Source organism: Malania oleifera, chromosome 4 (assembly GCF_029873635.1).
Source record: "Malania oleifera isolate guangnan ecotype guangnan chromosome 4, ASM2987363v1, whole genome shotgun sequence".
NCBI lineage: Eukaryota > Viridiplantae > Streptophyta > Magnoliopsida > Santalales > Ximeniaceae > Malania > Malania oleifera.
This window is the reverse complement of record NC_080420.1, coordinates 57,195,534-57,222,540: the sequence shown is the minus strand read 5'-3', so window position 1 is coordinate 57,222,540 and position 27,007 is coordinate 57,195,534. Positions and strand designations below refer to the sequence as shown.

The window sequence follows — 27,007 nt, the reverse complement described above, 5'->3', positions numbered from 1 at the left end:
CAACAAATCCTGTTTGTACACTCATGGAAACACCTTTAGATCCATTAAGTGTTCAAATCTTGTGACATGACTGCCCTTGAGGGTAACCCTTATCCCCAAACACTAATGATAACTCTCATACCCATAGCACGATCTTCGTGTGAGTGTATTGGCCAATGGCCACTAACCACACATAAGACGAGGGAAGTGACACCTTACATTACTTAAGACAGACATACGAAGGTTCAAGTCCCTTGATTGGTATAACACAACATCATCTACAGGTAAACTTGGCCAAAATGGATAACCTCTGTGTTGGGAGTGATGTGCAACACCATTTTGTAATGGGTCTTCCATGAGGCTCCCAATCCCATTTGAGAGCTTGAGACAACACTTGAGGATGTCAAGAGCCTGTCCCTAAGTGAACCATGGGATCCCACAACCACTTAGTGCTTGAAGGGACATTGTGGGATGCTTATCTGTTATTACCCCTAAAGATAAAAATCTTTTTGTACTTTTCTTTCTTTAGCATGGGTAACCGTTCGAGGATCTAAAGATTAATACTTCACTTGGCCAAGAAAATCATTGTAGTAACTATATGGATTTGCCATAGAGACGTAGCAACACTCTTGATACATATATGACAACTCCAAAATCGAATCCATGTTTATAAGGAGTTACTTCCAACATACATTTGCATGCTCATTGTTTCTTTTTAAGGTTACCCATACAACCTTTTTGCATGTATCACAGATGCAAGAATGCAAGAATGTAAGACTGCGACATTTTCCCTCACTCCATATCATCAACATCGTCATTGATCAAAACACACATTGATCTTCAGATAAAACTTCAACAACTCGAGGAAAATAACACTTGAACAACACGATTCTCCTAGCCAATCCCAACGAGCACACTCTATAACATTGTTTCCCTGAACTTAAATCTTCTAGAAGACCCTTTGTCACTCATTCTCAAGCCTAAAATCATCTTCAAAACAAGGCCTGAATTGGTTTTTAGCTTCCTTTGAAAAGGACATCTTGATCTCCAATTCCTCAATGAAGTAGCAACATCCAAGAAAACTCATCCAACCCATTCTCCTTAAAAAATCCTTAATACGGATCCTTTTTTTTTCCTTGTACCTCAATAATCGAAAACACCCACAGTAACCAATTATTTGATTCATTGATGCAAACACCCTCCCAAGCTTGACCTCAAATCTTGACATCAACAAAGATACACCGTTTTTGACCCAAGGAAAGTCAATTTAAGATGCCATCGAAGTGATGGCTCCCTTACTACAATTTGCATCTAGAGGCCCTTACAAGATCCGAACTCTTGGAGGCCCAACACCATCCATCCCCAACAAAGTTCATTCTAACTGTGCTATTCCTAAAGGACTTTTATGGCAATGAATCCATTGCTATCTTTGCCTACTTTTTCTCATTTAGATTTGTAGATGGCTTCCACATCTAGTACCAAATCAACTCTAATGCCCAGTGTCCAACCTTGATGGTAAATTTCACATCCCCTATTTTCCCAAAGTGTAACTAATCCTTTTCTAAATATCAATTCAAAAGTCAATCATCCCTTTCATAGAGCCACTACCATGGTAGTGAAACATATAACTTGCAAGATCTTTGCTCAATTCAATATTTATATCCCAAAGCTCATTGTTCCAGTCCTGCCTTAAACACTGTATTCACTACCAATTTAAGCTTCAATTGTCCTACAGCATTCTAGCCTCAAACTCGATCTTTTGTGGCTACTTTCATTTTGATCGCCTTTTGGCTTCAAGTCTCAACTTAGGTTTTCACCGCAAGGCTCTGGATTGACTCACCTATGGTTGAGTTGCATGGAGGGATTACAAAAAAGTGCCACCTAGCCAACATAGCTCAAATGCCCTATGACAAAAAACTCATATGCCCACGAAGAAATCCCTAATGCTCTTTGGCAAGGGTAAATATAAGGCCCTTTGGCATTAGTGCACAAGCACTTAACTATGCAAGTTATGGTCTCACAACCTTGTTCCCATCGAAATTCAAGCCATAGACCTCTTAGGGTTTCAACAAAGTACTCCGAGCAATATTCATGGTCCCCTTTTAGTCCACAATCAACATGTTTGTGTCACCACAGTTATTAACTCAGAGTTGCACTCATATGGCTTATGGATTGGATAAAGAAAAGCTTTTGCCATTCTCTCTTCCACAAATCCAAGAATCTCTCCTCTATATGGAATATGGGCATTCTAAGTTCATCGAAATTCGCTTTTAGCAAAAGCTCTTGCAATTTTCCACTTCCATACATCTAAGAATATCACCTCTAGGGAGTGAGAACATCAGGAGAATCTCCATTAATTGTAACCCAAGCTCAAGTGCCAACAAAGTTGCAAAAATCTTATAGTTAATATCTGTTGCAAGGGCACCAAATGTTCACTATCATCTTAATTCCCCTATAGAGTAAACCCTTATCCTTGTACCCAATGTAAAGGGTAAACTCAAGCATCTGGACTTCCTCAAATAGTATATTGAAAGCCAACCCTAGCTGATCCACACAATGTGCAGCATGATAAAAGGGGAGAGATTGGCCAATATAGTGAATACACACCCAAGGGAGATTGATCCTTAATAGTTAATTACACACCCAAGGTAGATTGATCCTTTTCCCACTCAATGCCACACCTTGAGTTTTAATAAGAGAGTTGCTGCCAACAATGTTAATCTGATTTTGCTCCACAAAGGAGTGACTCACTCTAATACCAACTGTCATGGGTGACAATATCCAGAGGCCAAAAGAATCAACTCTTTTATTTGCAAAAGATGTGATGGGGTCGACATTTGATAAAATTGGAATGATACAAAGAAGATTGGCATGATCCTTGCGCAAGGATGACATGCACAGATCAAGAAAATATGTAATGGAGTCATGCTTGTGTCTAACGGTCTTGAGCCCAACTCTGGTGAGGTATTGTCCGCTTTGGTCCATAGGCCTCACAAGTTTGTCCTATAAAAGGTGCCTCACTTAGTTGGAGTCCAAACCCTCCTTATAAGCCCAAGATCTCCCTAGTACACATCCATTGTGGGATTATAACCTGTTCTTCCGTTTGATTTCTGACGTCCTTATCAGAGTGATCTCCCTAGAACACATCTGATGTAGGACCGTGATAGACTCTCCCATCCAATCTTTGACGTCTTCGTCAAAGTAGCTTACACCTCTGTGTAGGATCTACTCACATGATACTTGATAGTACCCCTAGGGCAAATCCACTCACATGATAGTACCCCCAGGGTGGCTTTGACACCAAATGTAACGGTCTTGGGCCCAACTCTGGTGAGGTATTGTCTGCTTTGGCCTACTAGCCTCACGAGTTTAACCAATAAAAGGTGCCTCTCGTAGTTGGAGCCCAAACCCTCCTTATAAGCCCAAGACCTCTCTAGTACACATCCGATGTGGGACCATGACAGGCTCTCCTATTCGATTTTTGACGTTCTCGTTAGAATGATCTCCCTAGTACACATCTGATGTGGGACCTTGACATTGTGCGGTGATAGGACTATACCAAGTCCCATTAGCCATACACATCCAATACATGGGAACACTCCTAGATCCATTTCGTGTTCAAGTCTTGTGACATGACAGCCCTTGACACAACTTAGATGGTCGTTAAGGAGCCATGACTTGAATGGTAAGGGTGTTGTACTCTCCCCTTAGCAAGATCCTTGTGTGAGTGTATTTGCCACTGAAGATCAGTAAGTCGGATATGAGGGAAGTGACAACCTGCACTACTCTAGATAGACATATGAAGGTCAACATCCCTCGATTGGTATAAGGCAATGCACATGGGTAAACCTAAGGGCCAACATGGATGGACGTCTCAACCTTTGGGTCGAGGGTTCTTCATGGGGCCCATCCTAAGCTCTCCATGGGGTGCTCACTTGGTGCTAAAAAGGACATTGGGAGTGGTCGGATGCTCACCTGGTGATCCCCCTAAAGATAAAATATCTTTACATACCATTCTCACTTTAGCATGAGTAACCACCCGAGGGCTTGAAGAATCAGCCCTCAGATAAACATCTTTATTATTATTATTATTATTATTATTATTATTGTTGTTGTTGTTGCTATCAACGGTGGCATGGCTTGAGAGATGACTAACTTGTGATTTTTGGAATTTATTATTGAGGGATATAATCTTCTACAAAAACCATAGGAATGGAATCATAATTCCTACTTGTAAAAGTAGGCAACATTTCACTAAAGGGGGAATGAGCATTTCAGCCGGCATGTTATTCCACACTCATTTATGCAGATTGGACAAAGGAATGGGAATTAGAGTTGGAATTTTGATTCCATTCCAACCGTAATTCCTAGTACCAAACTCTGCAAGGGGGGTAGGGATTTGAAGAGGTAGATGACTTCATAATGCTTTTGCACCAGCTAATATTCAAACCAAAGCAAAGCTTGATATCAGACGAGTATATGAAGATCACTTGGCTCTCTCATGTAACCTTATATATATATAAGAGTTTAATTTTCTTATCTTTTCATAACCTACACAAAAATGATATAGATATTTTCAAAATCTAAGTAGATTGGGAGCTATTTTTAGTTCTTTCTTGACTAGAACCAATGGAAAAAATTCTTGTCTTAGAAGTAATTAAGTTAGGTGTTAGGGGTTGACAGTGTGATCTTGGTTAAATGGGGAGGAGAGATGTCTTCACTTGCCCTCACCAGGGATTTTTATACTGGATGTTGAATGACTCGGTTGATGGCTTGTGTGGTTGTCTTGTTGATTGAATATAACAACTAGTTCCACATGTCATTAAGTATGAAGGTCGCTTGTCTTCATGAATTCATTATTGTTGGAACTGATATTTCATGCCTATGATGGCTTTCGAAAACTTCTCGAGTGTTCATGACAGTCGAATTGAACGTGTAGTTATTGATTGATTCTTTCGAGGGAGAGCTTCGATGAGTGCCACGCGGCCCCGTTAATTGGGTTTAAATTGGCGGTCCATGATAGTTGGTATCAGAGCACGGTGTGCGTGAACACTATGAGTTGGAAAGTGAGATTTTAAAATTTCGTAAAACAGAACAATTTGGAGGCATGTAAGGCAAGGGATGACTCAAAAAAAAGGTGTGCCAATAGAATTTGAGGCCACCAAAGAGAAAATTGATTTTGAAAATAGAATTGTGGAACTTGAGTAAGTCACTCCATGTATGAAAATCCCTAGTATGGAGTAGTTGGAAGCCTCGAGAATAGGTTGAAATAGGGCATGATGCCATCTCCCATCTCATAAAGGAGAAAGACAAACAGAGCTTGCGGTATTCGAAAGGTGGATTGAGCAGTTGGAAACTCATTGAGCGCGTGATGTCATTAATAATCCCAGGGGGTAGTACCAATAGAGCTTAAGGCCTCCCTACGGGAATCAGACCAATAGAGCTCGAGGTCTACCGAGAATATTGAGCAATTGGAAGCCTTGAGTAGGCCGAAAAACATCGTAGGCGTGATGCCATCCATCATCCTAAAGGGTAGTGCCAGTAAAGCTTAGGCCTCCCTACGGGAAGCAGACCAATAGAGCTTGAGGTTTGCCGAAGAGTATTGGGTTGTTGCCTTGAATAGGTTGAATTTCATCGCCGGCGTGATGCCATCCATGATCCCAAAGGGTAGTGCCAATAGAGCTAGAGGCCTCCCTATGGGAAACAGACCAATAGAGCTTGAGGTCTGTAAATGAATATTGAGCTGTCAGAAGCTTTGAATAAGCTAAAAGACATCGAGGTCGGATGCAATCTAGAATCCCATGGGTTTGTGCCAATGGAGCTTGAGGCCGCCCTACGGAAGTTAATTGAGATCGTTGCTATATTACACTTATAGAGGATGAGAAGAATCCATGACAATTTGATGGGTAAGTGAGTAAAAGACCTCTAGCAAGACTACAGAGAGAAGGTGATGGTTTACACCAAGCACGCAAGAAAGTAGGCAAGGTGCCACACAAAAGTGCAAAAGGGAAGGCAATGTGAACGCTGCACGCTCTATAAGTCAACATGGTAGAGAAAGGGTAATGGTTCACATCAAGTGCCCGGGAAAGCAGGTAGGGTTTCACACCGAGTGCAAAAGGGTTGGCAGGGTAAATGATTCATCCTTCGGTTGGTATGGCAGAGATAGGATAAATGTTCTCGCCAATTACCTAGGAAAGTAGGCAGGGTGACACACCAAACGCGCAAAAAGGGGTAGGCGGGGTGAACGTTGCACGCTCAGACCAAGTTAAGATAGATAATTGCAAGCCTCTGACGACTTGAACGATGCTACAATGAGAGTTTCGGTAGATTTCAATGCCCACATGACAACAACTGGAATGGATGAGTCGTAGATCTTTTCGGTTCTTTACCTATCAGTTGTCATAGTTACCTCACATAGCTGATGAGTTGTATCCTTTTTTCAGATCCTTACTTGTTAGTTGTTGTCGTTATCCCACATAATCGATGAGTTGTACCCCCTTTTTAGCTCTGTACCAGTTAGTAGTCCTAGTTAACTCACACAGTGGATGAGTCGGTTATCCTTTAGCTCTCTGCAAGTCAGTAGTCATCGTAATCTCACACAGTGGATGAGTTTGTGTCCCTTTTCAGCTGTTTACAAATGAGTAGTCATGGTTCCCTCATACCGTGGATGAGTTATATAAAGTAGATACTAAATATGTAAAGTATAACCTGGTAGACATGTAGTCAATGAAGAAGGTCATCAATAGCAAGAGTGTGTAGTCTTTTTACAAATTCATCGATGAGGTCATCGATAGAGTGAGTGGGGAAGAATGTTAGGGGTTGACAGTGTGACCTCGGTTAAATGGGGAGGAGAGATGTCTTCACTTGCCCTCAACAGGGATTTTTATACTGGATGTTGAATAACTCGGATGATGGCTTGTGTGGTTGTCTTGTTGATTGAATATAACAACTAGTTCCACATGTCATTGAGTATGAAGGTCGCTTGTCTTCATGAATTCATTATTGTTGGAACTGATATTTCATGCCTATGATGGCTTTCGAAACCCTCTCGAGTGTTCATGACAGTCGGATTGAACGCATAGTTATTGGCTGATTCTGTCGAGGGAGAGCCTTGACGAGTGCCGCGCGGCCCGTTTATTGGGTTTGAATTGGCGGTCCGTGACACTAGGCATCAATTAACAAAGAGCCATCGTGAAAAATGTTAGGCTGATCCTTCTCCAATGAACTGTGAGATTGAAAATGAGAAATATGAGAATCAAAATCCATACTATGGAGAGTTACTTTTAATGGGATGGAGAATAGAGCTCATTTTGGCGCCAAGTCAATTTTGGCAGGAGCAGATCTTATTTCCAGCTTTTATATGGGCAAAATAGTCATTTCACAAGATGTGGTCATGTGTTCCTCATGTGGTCATTGTTGCTCAAGTATGAAATTTTCAATTTTCTTTTACAAGTTTAGGGAGGACGCCATGATTTAAAGTTCAAGGATTGATGTAAGTGAAACTTTAGGGGCTAGCTATGTGATATAATAGTAATTTGAAGCTAATTGGGTTTGGATGGAACTCCGTGTGCGTGTTTGTTTGATTTTGGAATTTCATGTGTTTTTTGTGAATTTATTAATTAAATACAAATGTGTGCAGTCATTTGGATCATGTTGGGGCTCTTCCGTACTTTACAGAAGTTTGTGGCTACCGTGGACCAATTTACATGACGGTAAATTCTCTTAAATGCTTTATAGAGGTTATTCTTTGCTTATATAAATATATGGAATTTAGAATTTCTTGCTTGCTGCTATTCTTACCCAAAATAAAAGGAGAAAACGGTGTTATTTAATTTGCTAATATTAATCCAAGATTCCAACGTAAACTTTTTGATTTGTATTTATTTTTCTCTTGTTATTCAGAAAATGAATTTCTTTCTAGGAGAGCAGTGGTGTCATACGTCTTGCTTTCTGTTACTTAGTTGATTTCCCCGTCTGGGTTGAAATTAAATTGCATCTGCAGATACGAGTGTCACTTTCTCTTTCTCATTTGGAGCACCACCAGAAAGGACTGGCTTTAGATTTTCAACTGCCTTTTGATGACTCATTTGTTATTTGCTTATGATTAATATTTTGTGTTTTAGTTATTTGATTAGTCTAAGTAGTTTAAAATTCTCCCATTTTGATATTGTGATTCTTAGACCAGAGTATGCTCCTTATGTGTTTCTTATTCAAATATTAAGAAAATTGTTATGTAAAAAGTTTATGCAATAAGTTCTTGTTATTCCTATCATTTAGGCCTTATATATATATATATATATATATATATATATATATATATTTTAAAATTTTCTTGGACATATGAATGTTTCGTGATACTAAAGAGACATCAATAGACAATTTTCAAATGGACTTTCATTTAATCCTTAAAACTTGTAAAGAATATTTACTGTCTTAGTCCATTGCAGTATCCAACAAAGGCATTGGCACCATTGATGCTCGAGGATTACCGGAAAGTAATGGTTGAGCGAAGGGGAGAGCAGGAACAATTCACTGTTGACGACATTGTGGAATGCATGAAGAAAGGTATAAGCAAATCTTTCTTTTATGTGGTGCTATTTGCAGTGGCAATAACTTATACAAGGATTTAAATTTCGATGTTTATTAAAATTTCAAGGATTCAAAAGTATGAAAATTTGAAATATCAGTTTCAAATTTGATATGAATTTCAATTTTTTTTGAATAGATGTATATTATGAGTAAAACATGTAAATTTTATAATGAAACTTTGGAAACTCATATTTGACATCCCAACGCACATTTTGGAATTAAAATATTATAATAGAATGCATAAATGACAAGTATGTGGAGTATAAGTTGCGCTAAGGGTAAACTACAAGTGCAATAGAGAAAGTGCAACTCATAAAGCATCTAAATATTATTTCATATTCATAGTATTGAATAAGATGCTGTTGTTAATTGATCAGAAGCAAAGTTGTTTTAATAAGAATCCTACATAGGATCGGTATGGGGATTTTCCAGATTGGACTGTAGGCTCCGATTGAGGATCATGAGTTCTACTAACCATATAAAATTATAATAAAAATGCATTCATATGTTACATTTCTTAATTTTCAACAGTATATACGGTGAAACTTGGCTAGTAAGTGTTCAAAATTAAGAAAAATCAGAACTAAATTAGCTCTAATTCTTCTTTTCCTCTCTATGAATCCATCTGAAGGCCAAAGTCCCCTCTAAAATCAAGGCTTTTCTTTGGTTGGTTGTGCTTGATAGAATCAATACCCATAACTTGTTGCAGATTAGGAGACCTTTGAAGGCTCTCACTCCAGATGTTTTTGTACTTTGTTTTAACTGTTCAGAATCTGCATCACATCTTTTTATACATTGTGATTTTGCTTGGAGGCTATAGAATAAGTTATTTGGTTTTTCGACAAATGTTGGGTGTGTTCAGAGACAGTGAAGGACTTTTGCAGTTTTGGCAGGAAAAAGGGAAGGGCAGCACTTTGGAAATGTTCTTCTTTGCAGTATTTAGGGGCCTGAGGATGGAGTGCAATGCGTGTATTTTTTCAGGGAAGAAGTTTTTGTATTTTCTGGTTTGGGAGAAGATTCATTATTTGGCTTCTCTTTGGCGTGTGGATCATGGGAATTTTAAGGGGGTGAGCTTTTTGGATATTCAACATTGGCATTATTTGTTGGCTTGCTAGATTTCACTGGTTTTGACTTGTTCTTTTTTGCTTTTTTGTTTTCTCGTTGTTATTGTTTGGATTTTTTTTTTCCAAACTTTGCTAAGGAGATGTCGTATTCTTCTGATTTTACATTCTTAATCTTTTAATAAAATTATTTTTTTGCCTTAAAACATCAGGGTTAAAACTGCTATATTCCTAACTTCCATTAAACAAACTGATATTAAAGGGGTAAAAATACAGAATAGCATGAGAGTAATTCAATATTTAAAGGATTAATTGAAATAAATATGAAAAACACTTGAAATTAATGTGATGATGCAGTTTGGAAGTGGGGCGACTGCATCCTTCCAATATTTCTTGAGTTGAGGTGAACTTTGTGCTCCTGAATGGGATGTGGTCCAGGCTGTCAATTTATAAAGGGAAGATGGTTCTCACTTTTTGCTTTCAGCCAATGTTGGACAAGTACAACATGCACAGAGTGCTGCTTCTGTGCTGCACACATGCACTGCCTTGGGAGTGATGGTTTCATTGCTTTGCGATGAAACATGGAAATGGAAAAGGGAAGTACCATTCGTCCCACATTGTTTATGGAAGAGGAAACAATCCTCATTCACATCTATAAATACCATTGTGATTTTAGAAATGTCTAATTTGGTTAGTCGATTAGTCTGAATATTTGAAGTTAAAATAAATTATTTTAATGAAATATCCTTAGAATTAACGGAAATAAAGTAATATTATGGAACATAATGTATGAAATTTAAATAATTCATTTATATTTCAGTTTTCGGTTTTTACGGTTCAGTTCACTTGTAAAACCGAAACTGAAACCAAAACCAAAAACCAGTTTTCTAAAAATTGACCAACCAAAACTAAAAGCTGTAACCGCAATACCGAACTGAAATGTCAAACGGTTTGGTTTCTGTCTGGTTTTCGGTTTCTTGCTAATTTTTGCACACTCCTACTCACATATTCAGACGTGTGCTTCCAACAATTTTCATATGTGACAAGAAGGGAGGTTTGAAATTGCTGCAATTCATATCCTTGAAACCAACAAAGTTTTTCTCTTAGAACATTCAATTATTTGTGTTTTGGTTATGTTTTACATTTAATTTCATTTTTAAATCGATTATTTTTCTCCTGTTTCTTGGTGATTTTAGGATTTGTCACTTAATATTATTTTTGAAAATGCTTGATCAAACTTTTGTTAGTTTTAGGTGAAGATGCAAAATTCAAAAGTACTGATAAAGTTCCACTGTTACACAATTTTGTCCTTATTTTTTGGGTTAGAAATGTGCATGTGAACTTATTGTCATCCCATGCTAAGGTGAGAGATATATGAATCTATCAAAAGTCAAACTACTGATAAAAGGTTTTTTGGTACAAAATTTTTTCCTCATTTTTTTTTGGGGGTTAGAAATGTGCACAGCCAACCTTCCGCTGGGTGCTGACACGCTGTGGAAAATGTTGGTAAAAAAAAAAATGAATTAACATGGTTGTTTCTCATAACACATTTAAATTATTGTGTCATGGCAACAGCTTTTGTTCTATTTTAATGTTCCTTTTTATTTGTTTTCTCTGCAGTTAGTTTCTTATAACGCATTTAATTTTGGTTTCTATATTGCAGTAGTAGCAGTGGATTTGAAGCAGACTCTGCATGTTGACAAAGATCTTCAAATTTGTGCATACTATGCTGGGCATGTAAGGTTTTCAGACCATCAGTCTATAGCATATTCTGTGAGTTCGCACTTGCATTGCTGGAAATTGTAGTTTTGGCCACTTTTGGTGTTGGTTTTTTTTTTTGGATAAAAAAAATCTATTGGATAGAGAGAAAAAAACTTATAACATACAGGGATAAGAAGTCCACCAATTGGAAAAAAAAAAACCAATAAAAAAGGAAAAGAAAGAAAACAAAAAACAAAAGATCACAAAATAAAGCTAAACAATATTAACCAATGAAACCACTTTTTTCAAACCCTTTCTGTCCCAATTTACTGAGCTCTTCAAGTTCACTAATTCCCTTTGACCCTTCATCTTTTGGTTTTTATCACCATCCAAATGCACTCTGTTTCCTCCAATATCACTTTTCTCTAAATTCATTTTATCCAAAAGATTTGAACTTCTAACTCTTTTGCAATCTCCTCCACAGGTAGAGGAAGAATTCCATCCTTACACTTTTAATTATAAACCAATCCATCATCATCAAAAATAGAAACTCCTTCCTGCCCCTCCAATGGGGGTGGATGAATATAAGATAAATCCCCTAGTTCGTGACAAGAATAAAATATATACCCATATTGTTCTTGAATCTCATCCAAGAACAAGGATGAACCCCCGTCACAGTGAAACTCACTCATATCATCACTATCTATATCTGAAAGGTTCCCCCAATTCCTTTACCTCCTTTACTTTCTAGCCCCATTACTGGATACAATCTTCTTCTTAGTATGTAGGTCTCCCATAGTACAGGACTCTCCTTTTGTATCTCTCCTTCATAACTTTGGTACTGACTCACTCGAGTTTTCTCTCTTATCTTCAAATACCTTCCTCATCTCAGCACCCCTATGAGCCACCTTTCTGATGAGCATAAACCTTATTACCCTTAAATCTATCATAATTGAAACATGAAACATCAGATTTCTCCCATCCCCCCCCCCCCCCTTTTTCAAACAAAACAGATTCTTCTCTTTTATTGTTTTCCTTACCATCTTCCAGTCCTCTTCGAGACTAGGAACATTTTTAACACCACGATCTTGTTTTGAAACTAGGCTACTAGCATTCTGAACTCACTCCAAAGCTTGGTCAGTTTGATTCACATCTTGGAGAACTGGAGAAAGGGTTTGGAATCCATTAACGGAGGGTTGAAAGTCCACCTTCCCTACACCCATCTTCTGAGATCTAGGAGCAGAAATTTGGGCCTGCCCATTATCAGGATCCAGCAAGGAAGTGCTCAGGTAACCATTTCTCGGAGTATGGGTCTGATTTCAACCATGACCATTCGGTGAAAAGCCCAAATGAGGAGAACCACCCTTTGGATCCAAAGAAAAGCCCAAATCATTCTTCCCTAAGCAGTGGGCCTGGTCAAATAAGTGGCCTAACTTAGACAAAACAGAAGCTCCTCCTATCAATAACTTGGGCCAGGCCCAGAACGAGGAGCAAACATCTGAGTCCAATTCTCTTCGTGACCTCCTCCTGGAATGCAAACCTAGCTGCCTCTGTGAGATTTACAGCTCCATCTGGAACCCTAGCAACCTTAATGCTATGGTCGTTCAGCTCCAATCAATTTGCCATGGTATCTGTCTTCAAAGTCCCAGGTTTCTTAAGTTGCAATACACCTCCACACCGACAGCACAGCTCTTCTCTCCCAAGTATCACACCCTGATTTCCAGATTGAACTTGGCTACTGCAACCTGAACAGCTATCTACACCTGCACCTCCTTACTCCTTACACAATTCCTTTGCTAACTAGCAAAAATCGTTAGCAAAGTTTCGCCACTCATTGCCTTTTGTTCCACCAGGATTAACACTGAAAATTTCTTGCCTTTCCACCCCGCCCTAACTCCAATAATGCATAATACCCATTTGGACACTTTGATGTCCCCTTTCCATCTGACTGAACACTGACAACCCATCTGCAAGCCAGATTACGGCCTCCTTAGAGAACCTAACCCACCTGTGATGACTTATAAGAAACATTATTCTGAATCACGAACAAAAAAGAGCTCTCCCCGACCTTGTCCAATTTCAGATGGAAGGATTTTCCTACGACCTGAATTGATCACTTCAATATAGCCTATGGCAGGAAATTTCGTAGAACTGTTTGCATGAGAGAGAGGTTGTAGAATTCTTTTGATTTTGATTTTAGCTGCTTATAGATTGCTATCATATTTGTTCAAGGATTTAATCTCTTACCAGTTATGATATCTTTCTATTATTATGCCTCTTAGCTATATTAGCGTTGCAAACTTATTACTATCTAGTATTAAGACAACCATGTTGCTATTTGATTGCTTATTGGTTTTATCTATTAACTCTGCTTCCACTGGTTGTCCCTTCAGTTTCAAAATGGATCTGGATGCCATTTTGTGCTCTTGTTTCCACTCACCATTTATTTATGATAGAATAAAGGAGAAAATGCAGTTGTTTTAATGTCTTATAGTGCAGCAGTTATGCAGCATGCACATAGCACAAAAACACTTAGATGGCATTTAAAATGGATAAAGCCCTGCAGTTTTGGAGTGCATTCCAGGAGTTTCATGAAACTACTAGCCCTTTGATGAGAGGGAGTCATTTAGTCCAAGAAAGCTGGTTTGTAAAACAACATAACTCTAGTCATTTAATTTCTGGTTAAGCAACAACTCAACATTGGGGACAAAATTAAAGTGGTCTGGAGGGAAATCCAAATGAGAGATACAAGTTTACTTTTAAGACAAACAAGGAGGTGAAATGCTGAATAAACCTGCTAAATAACTTTGAGTTGATGAGTACAGTTCTAAATTTATTACAAGAGTAATTGCCACAACTACAGCATTTAAAAAGAATTCAACAGTTCCTTAAACCAACTCTGACTTCACCTACTATCAAACTACTCAAAGTTTTGAGAAAATATACAAACAGTTAAGTATCCTTCTTTATGAATCAATTTTGAGGTTTCTATGTTGTCTCGTGCATACTTACTAGTAAAGATGCTTCATAACCAAGGATGTCCTTTAGGGGAAGGCCAAGCACCACCTAAAGTTGTAAACTGCTTGGTCCATGAGAAATGCAAGAAGGTTCTTGATATGTTCTGCATAAATCAGAGCTGGGGAATCTAGAAGTTGCTGCATCTTTTACCCGGAAATTTACACTGGGTTTGGCTTCGTTTGTGTAGTCAATTGTATGTTACTGGGACCTAATGCTGATTTGGCTTTTTCTCGAGGTTGAGGTTTCCATGTGTTGAGGTTGGGCCTTTTGCATTTCTTTTTGCAATGTAAACGGAAGTATTCTTTGAAGAAATTTATTTAAAGTATTATATTGCTGTTTCTTGATTGTGAGATATAAAGAGGTTTTTGTTTTTATTGCTGTATCCTTCTTTTTAAGTAGAGAATGAAATTTATTAGAGAGAGAAGAAGAGTACAGCGAGAAAAAGAAGGAAAACAGGGAGGATGAGGTATCCTTCCAAAACAAAAGCGAAAAAAGAACACACTAAAAATCCCTGAAAAGAAAGATTACAAATCAGCTCTGCTCGAGCAAAGCAACTCCGTCCCACTGTAAATCTGCCAGAGGTGGATGCAGAAAGAAACCATTTGCCAAAGCCCACAGTGATGCAAGCAATACCACTCTATTCCAAATCAAGTTTAGAGTAGTATCCAAGTTCTTAAAGATCCTGGTATTTCTCTCCATCCAAATACACCAAAAGAATAATCATTATTAAACACTGCAACAAAGCCTTTCTCTCCTTCTCTTTTCCAAACCCCTTATACATCAAAGTGCAAAACGTCTCCAAGGAGGAAGGGCACACTCAACGTTCTCCAAAAATACCAAACAATTTACTCCAAATGGTCCAAGAGAATGACAATGTAAGAACAGGTGCGAACTAATCTCTCCACTCTTAAAACAAAGGACACGCATCAGGCGATAAAACTTGTTTGGTCTACGTTTCTGTAGCAAGTCATTGATATTAATTTTTCCAAAATTTCTGTCAAGGCCTTAGTCGTAGAAGGGATTTTAGCTTTCCAAATGAAAGAGTCAGGTGCAAAAGGAGTAGTATAAGGAACATGAATCAAATGAGAAATAAAAGATTTTCCGAGAAGAATCTAAACACCAAACTCTTTTGTCACTCCCTGATTTGAGCTAAAAAGAATGAAACACATTGATCACAGGGGCAAACTTCTTGGTCTCTCTCTCATTAAGGTTCCTCACAAAATGAAAATCCCAAAAATGTCCATTATCTTGCAAGGGGAAGAAAGCAGAGAGACGGGAATCGTGAAGAAAAGATAATTGATACAGATGCGGGTACATACTAGGCCACTAGCCAAACAAGCCTCCCCATTCCAATGATCCTTCCTGAAACTGATTCTCTCCCTATTACCAACACTCTACCAAACATGAGAGAAAAACGAGTGGTAAATCTGAGACTTAAATTTCCAGGGACTTGAATAGGTAATAACTGTAATATTAACTCCCCCTTTAGCATCCTACCTGTTTTGAAGAAGTCCAAATTTACTGTGGATTACCCTGAATCAAAGAGAGTCAGGTTCTAAATTGAAGCACAACAACCACTCCCCCATCAAGGAGATATTTTTGGATACCAAATTACCAAGACCTAGGCCTCCTTCCCTTTTGGATGTACTTATAGTTACCCAGCTAAGGAGATGATCTCTATCATGCTCATCTACTCTCGACCACAAGAAATCCCTCATTAATTTCTCTAAGCTACAAGCCACCACTTTGCAGCAGTTTTGAATAGGGACAGGTAATATAGGGGGATAGAAGAAAGACAAGCATGAACAAGAGTAATGCAATCACCCAAGAGTGAAAAGGCCTCTTTTCCTCCCATCCAACCTCTTGGAAACTCCCCCAAAAATCAGGTTAAAAAAGAATCAGCAGTAGTGTACCAGCAAATGGACACCTGAAGAAGTGACGGGCCAACTTAGAACACCACAATCAGCTAACATAGCAAAATGACTTGTGTTGATGTCAATCACATCATCACGACACCCACAATGTGACTCTTAGAGAAGTTAATCCCAAGACCTGCATTTTTTCAAAAACATGGTTAACATGTTGGAGGAACTACTCACATCCTCCAAAAGAAAGAGAATGTTGTCGTCTGCAAACTGCAAATGCAATATGGGTACATTCTCATGGCCCACCTTGATGCCTTCCACCAAGCCTCTATCAAGCCATCTATCAATTGTTCTGCTCAAAGCGTCAGCTGCGATAGTGTAAAGAAAAAGGGATAGAGGATCTCCTTGTTTTAGGCCCCTGGAGAGTGGAGACTCTAAACCTGGGTTTAGTCCCCCCATTCATCAATACATTAAAGACCGGGTGATAGGCATTTTGAGAATGGTTCTGGGCTTAAATATGGGGAAAAGTCGTATTGCAGCTATTAATGTGCTTTACAAGAGTGGTCTGCGGAGGAAGGGCTGTAGTGTTTCAGATTGGTCGCTGGCCTATTTAGGGGTTCCTTTGGGGGGTAACCCTAGATCTGTTAGTTTTTTGGATCTTGTCATGGGAAGAGTTTCTAAGCGTTTAGATGGTTAGAAAGGTGCTCTTTTTTTTCTCTCAGTGGTAGAACCGTAGAATTACTCTCATGCAGGCTTGTCTTTCTAGTATCCCATTTTACTTTTTCTCTATTTTTGAGATTCCTATGGGATTTGCTTGTAATATTGAGGAAATGATGAGGGATTTCTTATGGTTGGGGTAGGTGGCTTTAGGGATCATTTGTAACCTGAGATGTGGTGTGCAGGTCTAAACGGGAGGGTCGTTTGGGTCTTGGAAATTTGGTGTCTAAAAACATCACTCTTCTGGCTAAACGGCTTTGGTGGTTTCCATTAGACAATTCTTCCTTGCGGCATAGAGTAATAAAATGTAAGTATGGATTAGATGAGAATGGGTGGGATACTAATTTGGGTTTTAGATATTTTTTGGAGAGTCCATGGAAAGCTATCTCTTAGATTTATCCTTTTTCATTCCTGTACAAATTTTTTTTTGGGTAGTGGTTGTATTATCTGCAAATCTTTTTGTGAATTTTGACTAGATCTAATTCTTTTCCACTCTATAAATCTATTTGGAAGGCCAAAGTCCTCTCCAAAATCAGGGCTTTTATTTAGTTGGTTGCACTTGATAGAATTAATACCAATAACTTGCTGCAGATTAGGAGACCTTTGTAGGCTCTTTCTCCAGATGTTTGTGTACTTTATTTTAACTGCTTAGAATCTGCATCACATCGTTGTGTACATTGTGATTATGCTTGGAGGGTATGGAATAAGTTATTTGGTTTTTTAGGTGATTGGTGGGTCAGTTCAGAGACAATGGAGGACTTTTTGGCAATTTCTTTTGTTGGTTTTGGCAGCAAAATGGAAAGGGCAGTGCTCTGGAAATGTGCTTTCTTTGCAATATTTTGAGGCTGTGGATGGAGTGTAGTGCGAGTATTTTCTAAGGGTAGAGGTTGTCGTATATACTACTTTAGGGGAAGATACATTATTTGGCTTCTCTTTGGTGTGAGTCACAGAAATTTTTAGGGGGTGAGCTTTTCAGATATTCAGCGTGACTGGCAGTATTTGCTTGATTGTTAGATTGCACTGGTTTCATTTGTTCTTTTTAGTTTTTGATTTTTCTCTGTTTTGGTTGGATTTTTCCAGCCTTTGCTAAGGAGACGTCTTCTTCTTCTGGTTGTAAATTCCTAATCTATGAATAACATTCTTCCTCCATTGTATTAAACATGAAAAAAAAAAAAAAAAAAAAAAATCTAATTCGTCCATCTTTCTCCAAAACTTTTTGTGTCTAGTACTCTATCCAAGATATCCCAACTAACATGATCATAAGCTTTTTCAAAATCCAATTTCAAGGCAAGCCCCTCTTATTTATTCTGACAGCATCTTCAAGGACATCGTTAGCTACAAGAGCTGCATTTAAGATCTCTCTATCACCAACGAATGCACGTTGACTATGGAAATAGTATTCTTCCAGAAATCATCTTGTAGATTACACTTTAGCAAGGATCTTATACACACTGGTCACCAGACTAATTGGCCAGAAATCCTCCACTCGCGCAGTATCTTTTTTGGGCACCGGGGTAATAAATGTGGAAATAATGCTCCCACCCACAATCTCATTCTGGAAATACTCATTGAAACTTTTAGTAGACTGTCCTTCAGAAAATTCCAACCATTCTGAAGGAAAGGCATCATGAATCCATCTGGCTGAGGATTCCTTTCTTTCCAAACCGAGCCAGAAATCCTCAACTCGAGCAGTATCTTTTTTGGGCACTGGGGTAATAAATGTGGAATTAATGCTCCTACCCACAATCTCATTCTGGAAAAACTCATTGAAACTTCGAGCTGATTGTCCTTCAGAAAATTCCAGCCATTCTGAAGGAAAGGCATCATGAATCCATCTGGCCAAGGAGCCCTCTCTATCCAACCCGGACACAGCGCTTTAAATCTTCTCCTCCTCAAAAGGCCTCTCTATCTACTCTGCTTTCTCTGTGGGAATAGGGCACCAATCAACCCCTCAATTATAGCCCTACTTTCATCCTGCTCCGAGAAAAAGATTTCTATAGAAGTCAGTAATCATACTTGCAATGCAAACAAGGTCCCTAGTAATCACATAATTCATGCCCCTATCATCCTTGAGTTCTTTTATAAATTTCCTCGGTTCCTACTCCCACTCCGACCCTGATGAAAGTCTTGTATTACAGTCTCTGTCCTTAACCAAATTCTATCTAGATTTCTGAAAACTAATTAACCTCGTCCCTAAGAGAACCTGCTTAAACTCATTAGACAACAGAACCCTTGTACCTAGTAAATATTTTGACAGAGGCCCCTCCTCAACTAACTGATCTATAGCACCTAGTTCCTGTAAAACATATTTTTTTCTAGAATGCACGTCACCAAAACTTCCAAATTCCAAGTTCTAAGTTATCTTCCAAAAACTTCAGTCGTCTCATAGAGAGAAAACCTTCCCAACCTTCCACATTACACTCTCCTCACCACTCCCTAGGCAGCCTCAAAAAGTCGTGATGTGTCAACCACAAAGTTTCAAAAGGAAATGGAGTTGGACTCCACTTATAGGATTTGATTCAAGCACTAAGGGGCAGTTATCAGAAAACACTAGGAATCACTTCCTGAGTAAGTTTAGCAAAGGCGTCTTCCCAATCTGTAGAAAATTGGAAACTGTCAGTCCTAGTTGCTGCTGATCTCTACCAGCAGCAAACTTGGTGAACTGAGCATTAGCAAGAGTAATATCCCTTAAATCACAATCCCTAATGAAAGAATAAAAAACCCTCAGGCTAAGAGTGATCTTAGAACCTCCCAACTTTTCATTAGTGGATTTAATGACATTAAGATCACCCCCAAGACACCAATTAGGAGAATACAAACCGTAGACTGCATCAAGCTCATCCCGTAAAAAATTCCTCAATGAAGGACAATTGAGACCATAGAACGAAGTAAGCCACCATTGCCCCTTACCCTTAGTATCCAGAAAAACAGACATAGAAAAGGAGCCAAGTAAAACATCCAGCTTACAAGCAAACCTAGTATCCCGAATAATGAAAATACCATTTGAGGAACCAGTAGTAATGACACCCAATCCTTGAACCAAAAATCCCTAAGACTTCTAACAAGAAACCCATCCATTTGCTCAAACTTAGCCCCCGTTTGGGAGCTCTTAAAAAAGAAGTGCTTATTGCTCTAATCACTTAGAATAAGTACTTATAAAAAAAGTATCGTTTGGTTTGAACTAAATAAGTACTTAATGAAATAAAGTGTTTTTTAACTTTTAAGTGATTTTTAAAAAGCAATCCCATATAGCTTTTTGGGCACTTAAAAGTGTCACTGTTCACTTGTGGTGGCATTTTTGTAAATAGTATGATTTTTTTTGGCAATTTTGTAATTTAACAAATTGTTCCCCTAGCCCCCTTCTCTCGCTGTCTCTGAAATGCAGAACCATCTATCTCCCTCCTCCCATCTTCCCAAGCAATTTTGCTTCATTGGAGCTCCACCATCACTGCCACTGCCACCGCGTCATCCCTTCTTTGCCGCCTGTACTTCACATATTTGGTGTGTAGAACCATCTCCTTTGCAAAATCGCTGCAACCCTCCTCTCCCCCCTCCTCCTCTGCAAGCCTCCGCCATCATCTCCTCTGCCGCTGCCTCCTCCTTCGCAGATCTGGTCCCTAGCACCATCTCCTTCACAAAATCGCAGCAACCTTCTTCCTCGCCCACAAGCCTTCGCCATCACCACGTGCCGGCTCCCTCCTCTGTGAGCCATTCGTGCTAGCAATGCCATCACTTCCTCCTCCCCTACGTGTCCTCTCCTCAAATAGCCTCCTAATCGCCTCTCTTTGCAGCAGCCATTTAATTTAAATTAATACTAAATTAAATTAAAATGTTAATTTAATTAATAATATTAAACATAAATTAATATGATAAATTGATAATCATAAGTTATAGATTAATAACTAAATTATTGTTAATAAAAAAACAATCTTATATTATTTTGCTAACAAAATTTATTTTAATATTAATTATGAGTATTAGTCAACATAATTAATTAAACTATTAATTAGAAAAAATATTAATATTTTTACTTTAAAATATTAATTAAAAATAATCTATCATATATTATTTTTATTATACACTATAACACATTAATTAATGATGAACTATAACAATATAAATTTAATAACACTTATAATAATAGTGAGTATCCAAACAACACTCATTTGATTAGCACTTATGTTGAACGCTTATTATTGCCAAACGCCACTTATAACTTTCAGTACTTTTTCAGTTCAGTATTTATTATCAGCATTTATTTAAAAAGGCACTTCTCCATAAGTGGTCCCAAACGATCTCTTAGAGTCTTAATAATGAAGAGATGAGTGCTGAATCCGTAAAATAATGAAGAGATGACTGCTGTGAATTTCAGTTCAGCAAATAAGACAATTTCTAGTCACAACAGCAACTTAATCCTCCACAATACCTGTTTTGGAATTGTTTTAGAACGGTAGCAATGGCTTTCTGCTGGCCTCTCGTGCCTTAAGCTGCGATGTATGGATTAGTAGGCACTATGAGCTCGAATCCTCAAAACCCTAGCTTCCATATCTTCACAACCCTAGTTGGTATGGAGCTGAGCTCTGGACAAAAGTATTCTTAAAGATAAAATGCCAAAAACCGCATGGAAAAGTGGCTGGAGACTCCTTTTTACGCTAAGCCTAAAGCTTCCAAGAGAAGCCAACTCCTATTTTGCACAAAACCCCAAAGCCACAGATCTTCTAAAGCCCCACCAAAAGCAAATCCTGGTACAAAATTACCCCTTGAATATTACAAAAAAGACCCCAAAGCTAATTTGATCAAAATGAACCCCAAATTTTGGAAATTATAGAAATACCCCTACCCCTGGCGCCCATAAATAGCAACACTTGATATAAGCTGAAAATTAAATAAAGACTGCTAAATTGCATCATTAATGAACATTGACACTTCCTTAAAGAGCTTTCTATGCTATTCTTACGCTGTCATTAGCAAACATCAAAATGACACAGGAGTCGTACTTAGTGTTTTTACTAAGACATTATCGTACTCAAAGAATAAAACCTACACTAGTATTTACGTGATGGTCACCCATACCTAAAACAAGCGGTCACATGCATTATGTCCTAAACAAGCTTGGCTTGTGACATTCTCCTCCACTTATGTGGTTGACGTCCTTGTAGACTTTGACACTAAGTACTCTTCAACATTGTCTATGAACTATTCCATGTCTTATGCTGACATCCAACTGATTGCCTCTCCGAGGCCCTTCAACTTCACTAAGAACTCGTAGTGCTTCTTCTTTGATGATCCGAGCTCTTTGTCTACAAGGATATCTTCAACTTTTTGTTTGTCGATTGTGATGCCCTTAGTGGTGCATTGGTTGACTAACTTATGCTTGGATCTTTAGTATCATCGATGAATGGCTTGATGTAGTTGATGCAAAACAAAGTATGCACCTTCATCAAAGTTGGAGAATGAACCTTGTAAGAGGCATTCCTGACTTGACTTTGGCCAATATGGGTATTGGTCTTTGTGTTTGCGAAATAAGGAATTTGATACTCCTCTGAGTGAAACAGCACTTTCATTCAACTAAGGTATTTGATACTCCTCTGAATGAAAGAGCACTTAGGGCCTATTATGCCAAATGCGAGAGAAACCCCAGCCCCTTCTCTTTCTCCATGAAGGTTGTTCTCCTTTAGCCTGTTGAACACCTTCTTTAGATAATTTTCATGTTCTTCTAGAGTGGAACTATAGACAACTATGTCATTCGTATGCCATAACAAATTTGTCGAGATAGTCATGAAACACAAAATTCATTAACGTGCAAAAATTTGTTGGTGCACTCGTCAACTCGAAGGGCATCACCAAGAATTCATGTGCCCTGTACAATGTCATTCAATCGGCCTATCACCATCTGCTATCGTCACCTGATAGTAGCTTGATTGTAAGTCACGTTTGGTGAAGTATTTGGCATGACTTAGCTAATTAAACAAATTAGCAATAAGTTGAATGGGAACTTGTTGCGCACTATCACTTTATTGAGCGTTGGTAGCCCAGACACATCCATATGCTTCCATCATGTTTCCTTTGAAAGAACACTGGTGCTTTGAATGCTGTTTTGGAAGGACATATATAATGCGCTTCCAATAACTCGTCAAGTTGCTTCCTCAACTTTTCTAACTTTGGAGGCACCATCCAACCCTTTTGTAAGGGGTTTCATCCCTAGTATCAACCCGAATTGATGTTGTACACCTTGTTGCAGAGGTAAGTTATGCGGCAGCTTATCTAACACTACTATTTCGTACTCCTTTAGTGCATCTTGGATGGCATTAGGCCCTTGCTCTTGTCCTACTTCATCCACCATCGATGTGTCAAGATACATTGGCTTACCGCTTCTCAATCCTTTCTTGAGTTGCATGGCTGAGAGAAACTTCTTGTCATCCTCTTTCTTCGCAAAATCTTGCGCCATTCAAGGGTGATCTCCCATTAGAAAAAGGGAACAACAAGTGGCATCGATACTATCTTAGTCTCCTTTAAGAATTCCATTCCACGTATTGCCTGGATACCATCCATCGGAATGACTGTGAAACGTGTATGTCCTGCTCAATGTCCAAGGTTCATAGTCACTGGCTTGGCCACTCCAAGAGTAGGTTGAGTTATAGGGTTAACCATTTTCATGCATCTTGAATCCTTCTCCAATTAGTTGAGTCTTTTCGCTTCCCCCTATGTGACAAAGTTATGGGCAGCCCTAGTATCCATCATAGCATGGTGCTATTTCCATTGATCTCAGATCCACGAACATAATTCCTTTAGCTTGGGTAACATTTGGTTCTTTTGTTTCCCTCTCCAACGCATTGAGTAACTGCATTGCACATTTGCACCTATCCTTGGGGTTTTCTCCTCATCCTTGTCTTGTCTTGTGTCCCCTTTGCAATGAAACTTGCAGGGCATTGAGCAATGACTTGTGAGGGCAATTGGTAACTTGTGAGGGCCTCAATAATTATGCCAACTCACCTTACCTTTGGACGTGTTGAATGATAGAGATGATGAAGGATCATTTGAAGTTGATGGCTTAGTGATGGCTCCCTCACTTTTGGGTTTGCCTGGCTTGAAATACTTTCCACTTTTTCTGCTCGTTGTACCACTCTTTATGGATGTGGTGAAACTGTCTCCTGTGTTGTTAGTCAAGTGTCCTACAACAGCCTGTGCAATAGGCAATTTTTAGACTCTATGTTGATGAAGTTCAGTCCTTGCCCATGGTTTTAGTCCTTCAAGGAAATAGAACAACTTATCTTTCTTTGACATATCTCAGATGTCTAACATCAAAGTGGATAATTGTTTCACATACTCTTGTACCGTTGTGATTAAGATCTTGTAGTTTGCCCTAAGCATTGTACTCAGCATTTTTAGGAAAGAATTGGGTCTTGAGGTCTATCTTTAAGTCCACCCTACTATCAATTTCACACAATTTTGAATCTTACTTGCACACTACCACACTTCAGCGCCCCACTCAAGTACATGGTCACTATTGAAACTTTGGCCTCCTTTGAGTCAGTCCTCACAGTATGAAAGCATTGCTCCATGTCAAATAAGAAGTTCTCAAACTCTGTAGCATCATGGGCATTGCATACATGTTGGGTTTTGGCAGATTCCCCCCCACCCCCCATACTCTACGTCTATAGAATTTGAATTCCTGATAGCAAAAACTACCTTGTTTATCTTGGCAATTAGCTCACCCATCTAGATTTGTAGAGCTTTGACCATACCACAGAAGTTTTTTGACAATTCCTTGATGGAACCTTGCTGCTGTTTTTGGGATCTCTCCAATACACCAACACTTGCCTCAAGTTGGGCCATCTCCACGACCACATTGTTGGCTCAACTTGCTCCTCTATCACATCAATTCTCTCTATATTAGTGCAGGGAATGGTTCTCTTATGAATGCTTCACAAAATTCCTCAATCGGATGGCAACCTAATCAGGAGGTAATTATGCAAGCTCTAATACCAGCTGTCATAGGCCGAATACTTCACACCTTGTGAGGGGCTGTGCGGCGCTAGTTATAGTGCACTGGCTTGACTAGTCATCCAAAAGTATACTACAATTTCACCCCATGAACAAATTCACAACCATCCAATGCAAAGTAAGAATAAGCAGTAAACAATCATGAAAGCAAATGAGAGTCATGCAGTAAATTGTGAAGCAATGGAATTCATTATTTACACCTCGTTAGGGAGCATGTTCTTAGTGAAAATGGCAAGTAGCATAAATGTGTTTATAGTTGCTAGTGATTTTTACAAGGATTGATGATCACTCACTCTCCCCTAGAGCTTTTTTATGCTATTCTTAGTATGTCACTATGAACATCAAAGAGACCAAGGAGACAATACTCTTATTTTCATTAAGGCATCATCCTATTAAAAGACTAAAACCTACACTAGTGTTTACATGGTGGTCACCATCCCATGTACACAAGGCAAGTGGTTATAGGCAAGTATAATGGCCTGAACAAGCCTGGCTCATGACACCCTCTCATGCTGGGCTGCATCTGCTAGTATTATATTTGTTGGCTCTCCTCCTAGGCCTAGTTGAGTTTTTTCCTTAAATGATTCACTGATGATGTTGAGTGTTTTTAGGCCCAATATGTTTTTTTACCATTTTACTTGCCCGATTCTGGCTCTTTAACCTTCTTTCATGGGGCCATTAATCTTAAGTCAATGGCATTGATGTCCAAAGCAAGTTGTCCCAGAGATTGTTGCTCGTGTTATTCTACAAATATTAATTTGATTTATGTATTATTAATATTTTGGCTCTTTTATTTGTTGTGCCTTAGGTTTTGGGAGCTGCAATGTTTTATGCAAAGGTAGGAGATTCTGCTGTACTGTACACAGGTGATTATAATATGACACCAGATAGACATCTTGGAGCAGCTCAAATTGATCGTTTGCAGTTGGACCTTGTTATAACAGAGTAAGGAATTTGTGAATGTGTCAATGTGTGAATGTACTAGTTTTCTTCATTTTTGCTTTCAGAAAACTAGCTGCTCAAGAGTCCCCAGTTTCTCTTGTCATGAACTCTTTTGAAGTTGATGTAGAATGCAAACTTTTTTTTTGGATAGTAAAAGAAAGTATATGAGTAGGAGAAATAAAATTTAGAACAAAGAGGAAAGAAGTCCTTGTATAGAAAAAAATAAATAAAATTTAATCAACTTAATTAAGCCTTTCTATCCTGCACAAAATTCTCAAGGCATGTACCCTTGAAATAGCCTACACTAAAACCCCTAAAGAGATGCCAAATACTGTATCCTGTCCCCAAGCAAAGGTAAAGACAATTTCTTTCTGGCGAAGATATGTGCTTTCTGTTCTGACCAAAATCCCCCACATATCAGCAAAAGAAAAGATGTGCCCACAAACTAACAGCATCCTTATTCCTCAAAATCCTGTAGAAGAAATTCCCAGTAGGTCATCCACCATCTACAGGCACAGCTACTGCTCACCAAAGAAACCAAATAATCTTCCACATGCCCCAAGTGAATGAACTATGTACAAATAAATGATAAACAGTCTCCGAACTGTTTAGGTGCGCCCACAAAAAAAAAAATAAAAAAAAAATTTTGGGTACAATGCCTTTTAAGGCCCCCTCCGCTGCAGCAGATTGTTGTTGTTAATTATTAAGGGCCACCAACCAAACAAGTGCTTCAATCTTAAAAGGGACTTTGCCTGCAAAATATGGTGATGGAGGACTTCTAACTAATAATCAGGCATTTATTGAATTGCTTCATTGGAATGCTTTGTAACCTCTAATGTTTTCCATTATGGTTTGGTTAGGAAGGCACCAACTCAAATCCTTTAGGGGCTGTTTGGTACACTATAAAAAATTACACAAACAAAAACCAAAAACGAAAACAAAAAACTGGAAATAGAAACCAAAAAACTAGAAACTGCTGACCTGTTTGGTTAATATTTATAAAACTAAAACAAATTAAAAACTTAATTAAAAAATGACCATTTTGCCTTTAAATCAAATAATATTATGAGAATGTGATTAAAATAATAAAATTGCAAAATAATACACATTTAAAGAATACTATAATAAAAT

At 38.5% G+C, this 27,007-nt stretch overlaps 1 protein-coding gene and 1 pseudogene across 4 annotated transcripts in view; both read left to right on the top strand.

Annotated features, from left to right (window-relative positions):
- Positions 1-27,007, top strand: part of LOC131152834 (cleavage and polyadenylation specificity factor subunit 3-II) — a 115,213-nt gene that overhangs the window by 2,609 nt on the left and 85,597 nt on the right. For all 4 annotated transcript variants that reach the window (XM_058104722.1, XM_058104723.1, XM_058104724.1 and 1 more), the window contains 4 exons: positions 7,619-7,691; positions 8,427-8,544; positions 11,293-11,366; positions 25,743-25,879. In XM_058104722.1, the coding sequence (XP_057960705.1) occupies positions 7,619-7,691; positions 8,427-8,544; positions 11,293-11,366; positions 25,743-25,879 (402 nt within the window). The remainder of the gene's footprint in view (positions 1-7,618; positions 7,692-8,426; positions 8,545-11,292; positions 11,367-25,742; positions 25,880-27,007) is intronic.
- LOC131154730 (U6 spliceosomal RNA) lies at positions 2,809-2,903 on the top strand (annotated as a pseudogene).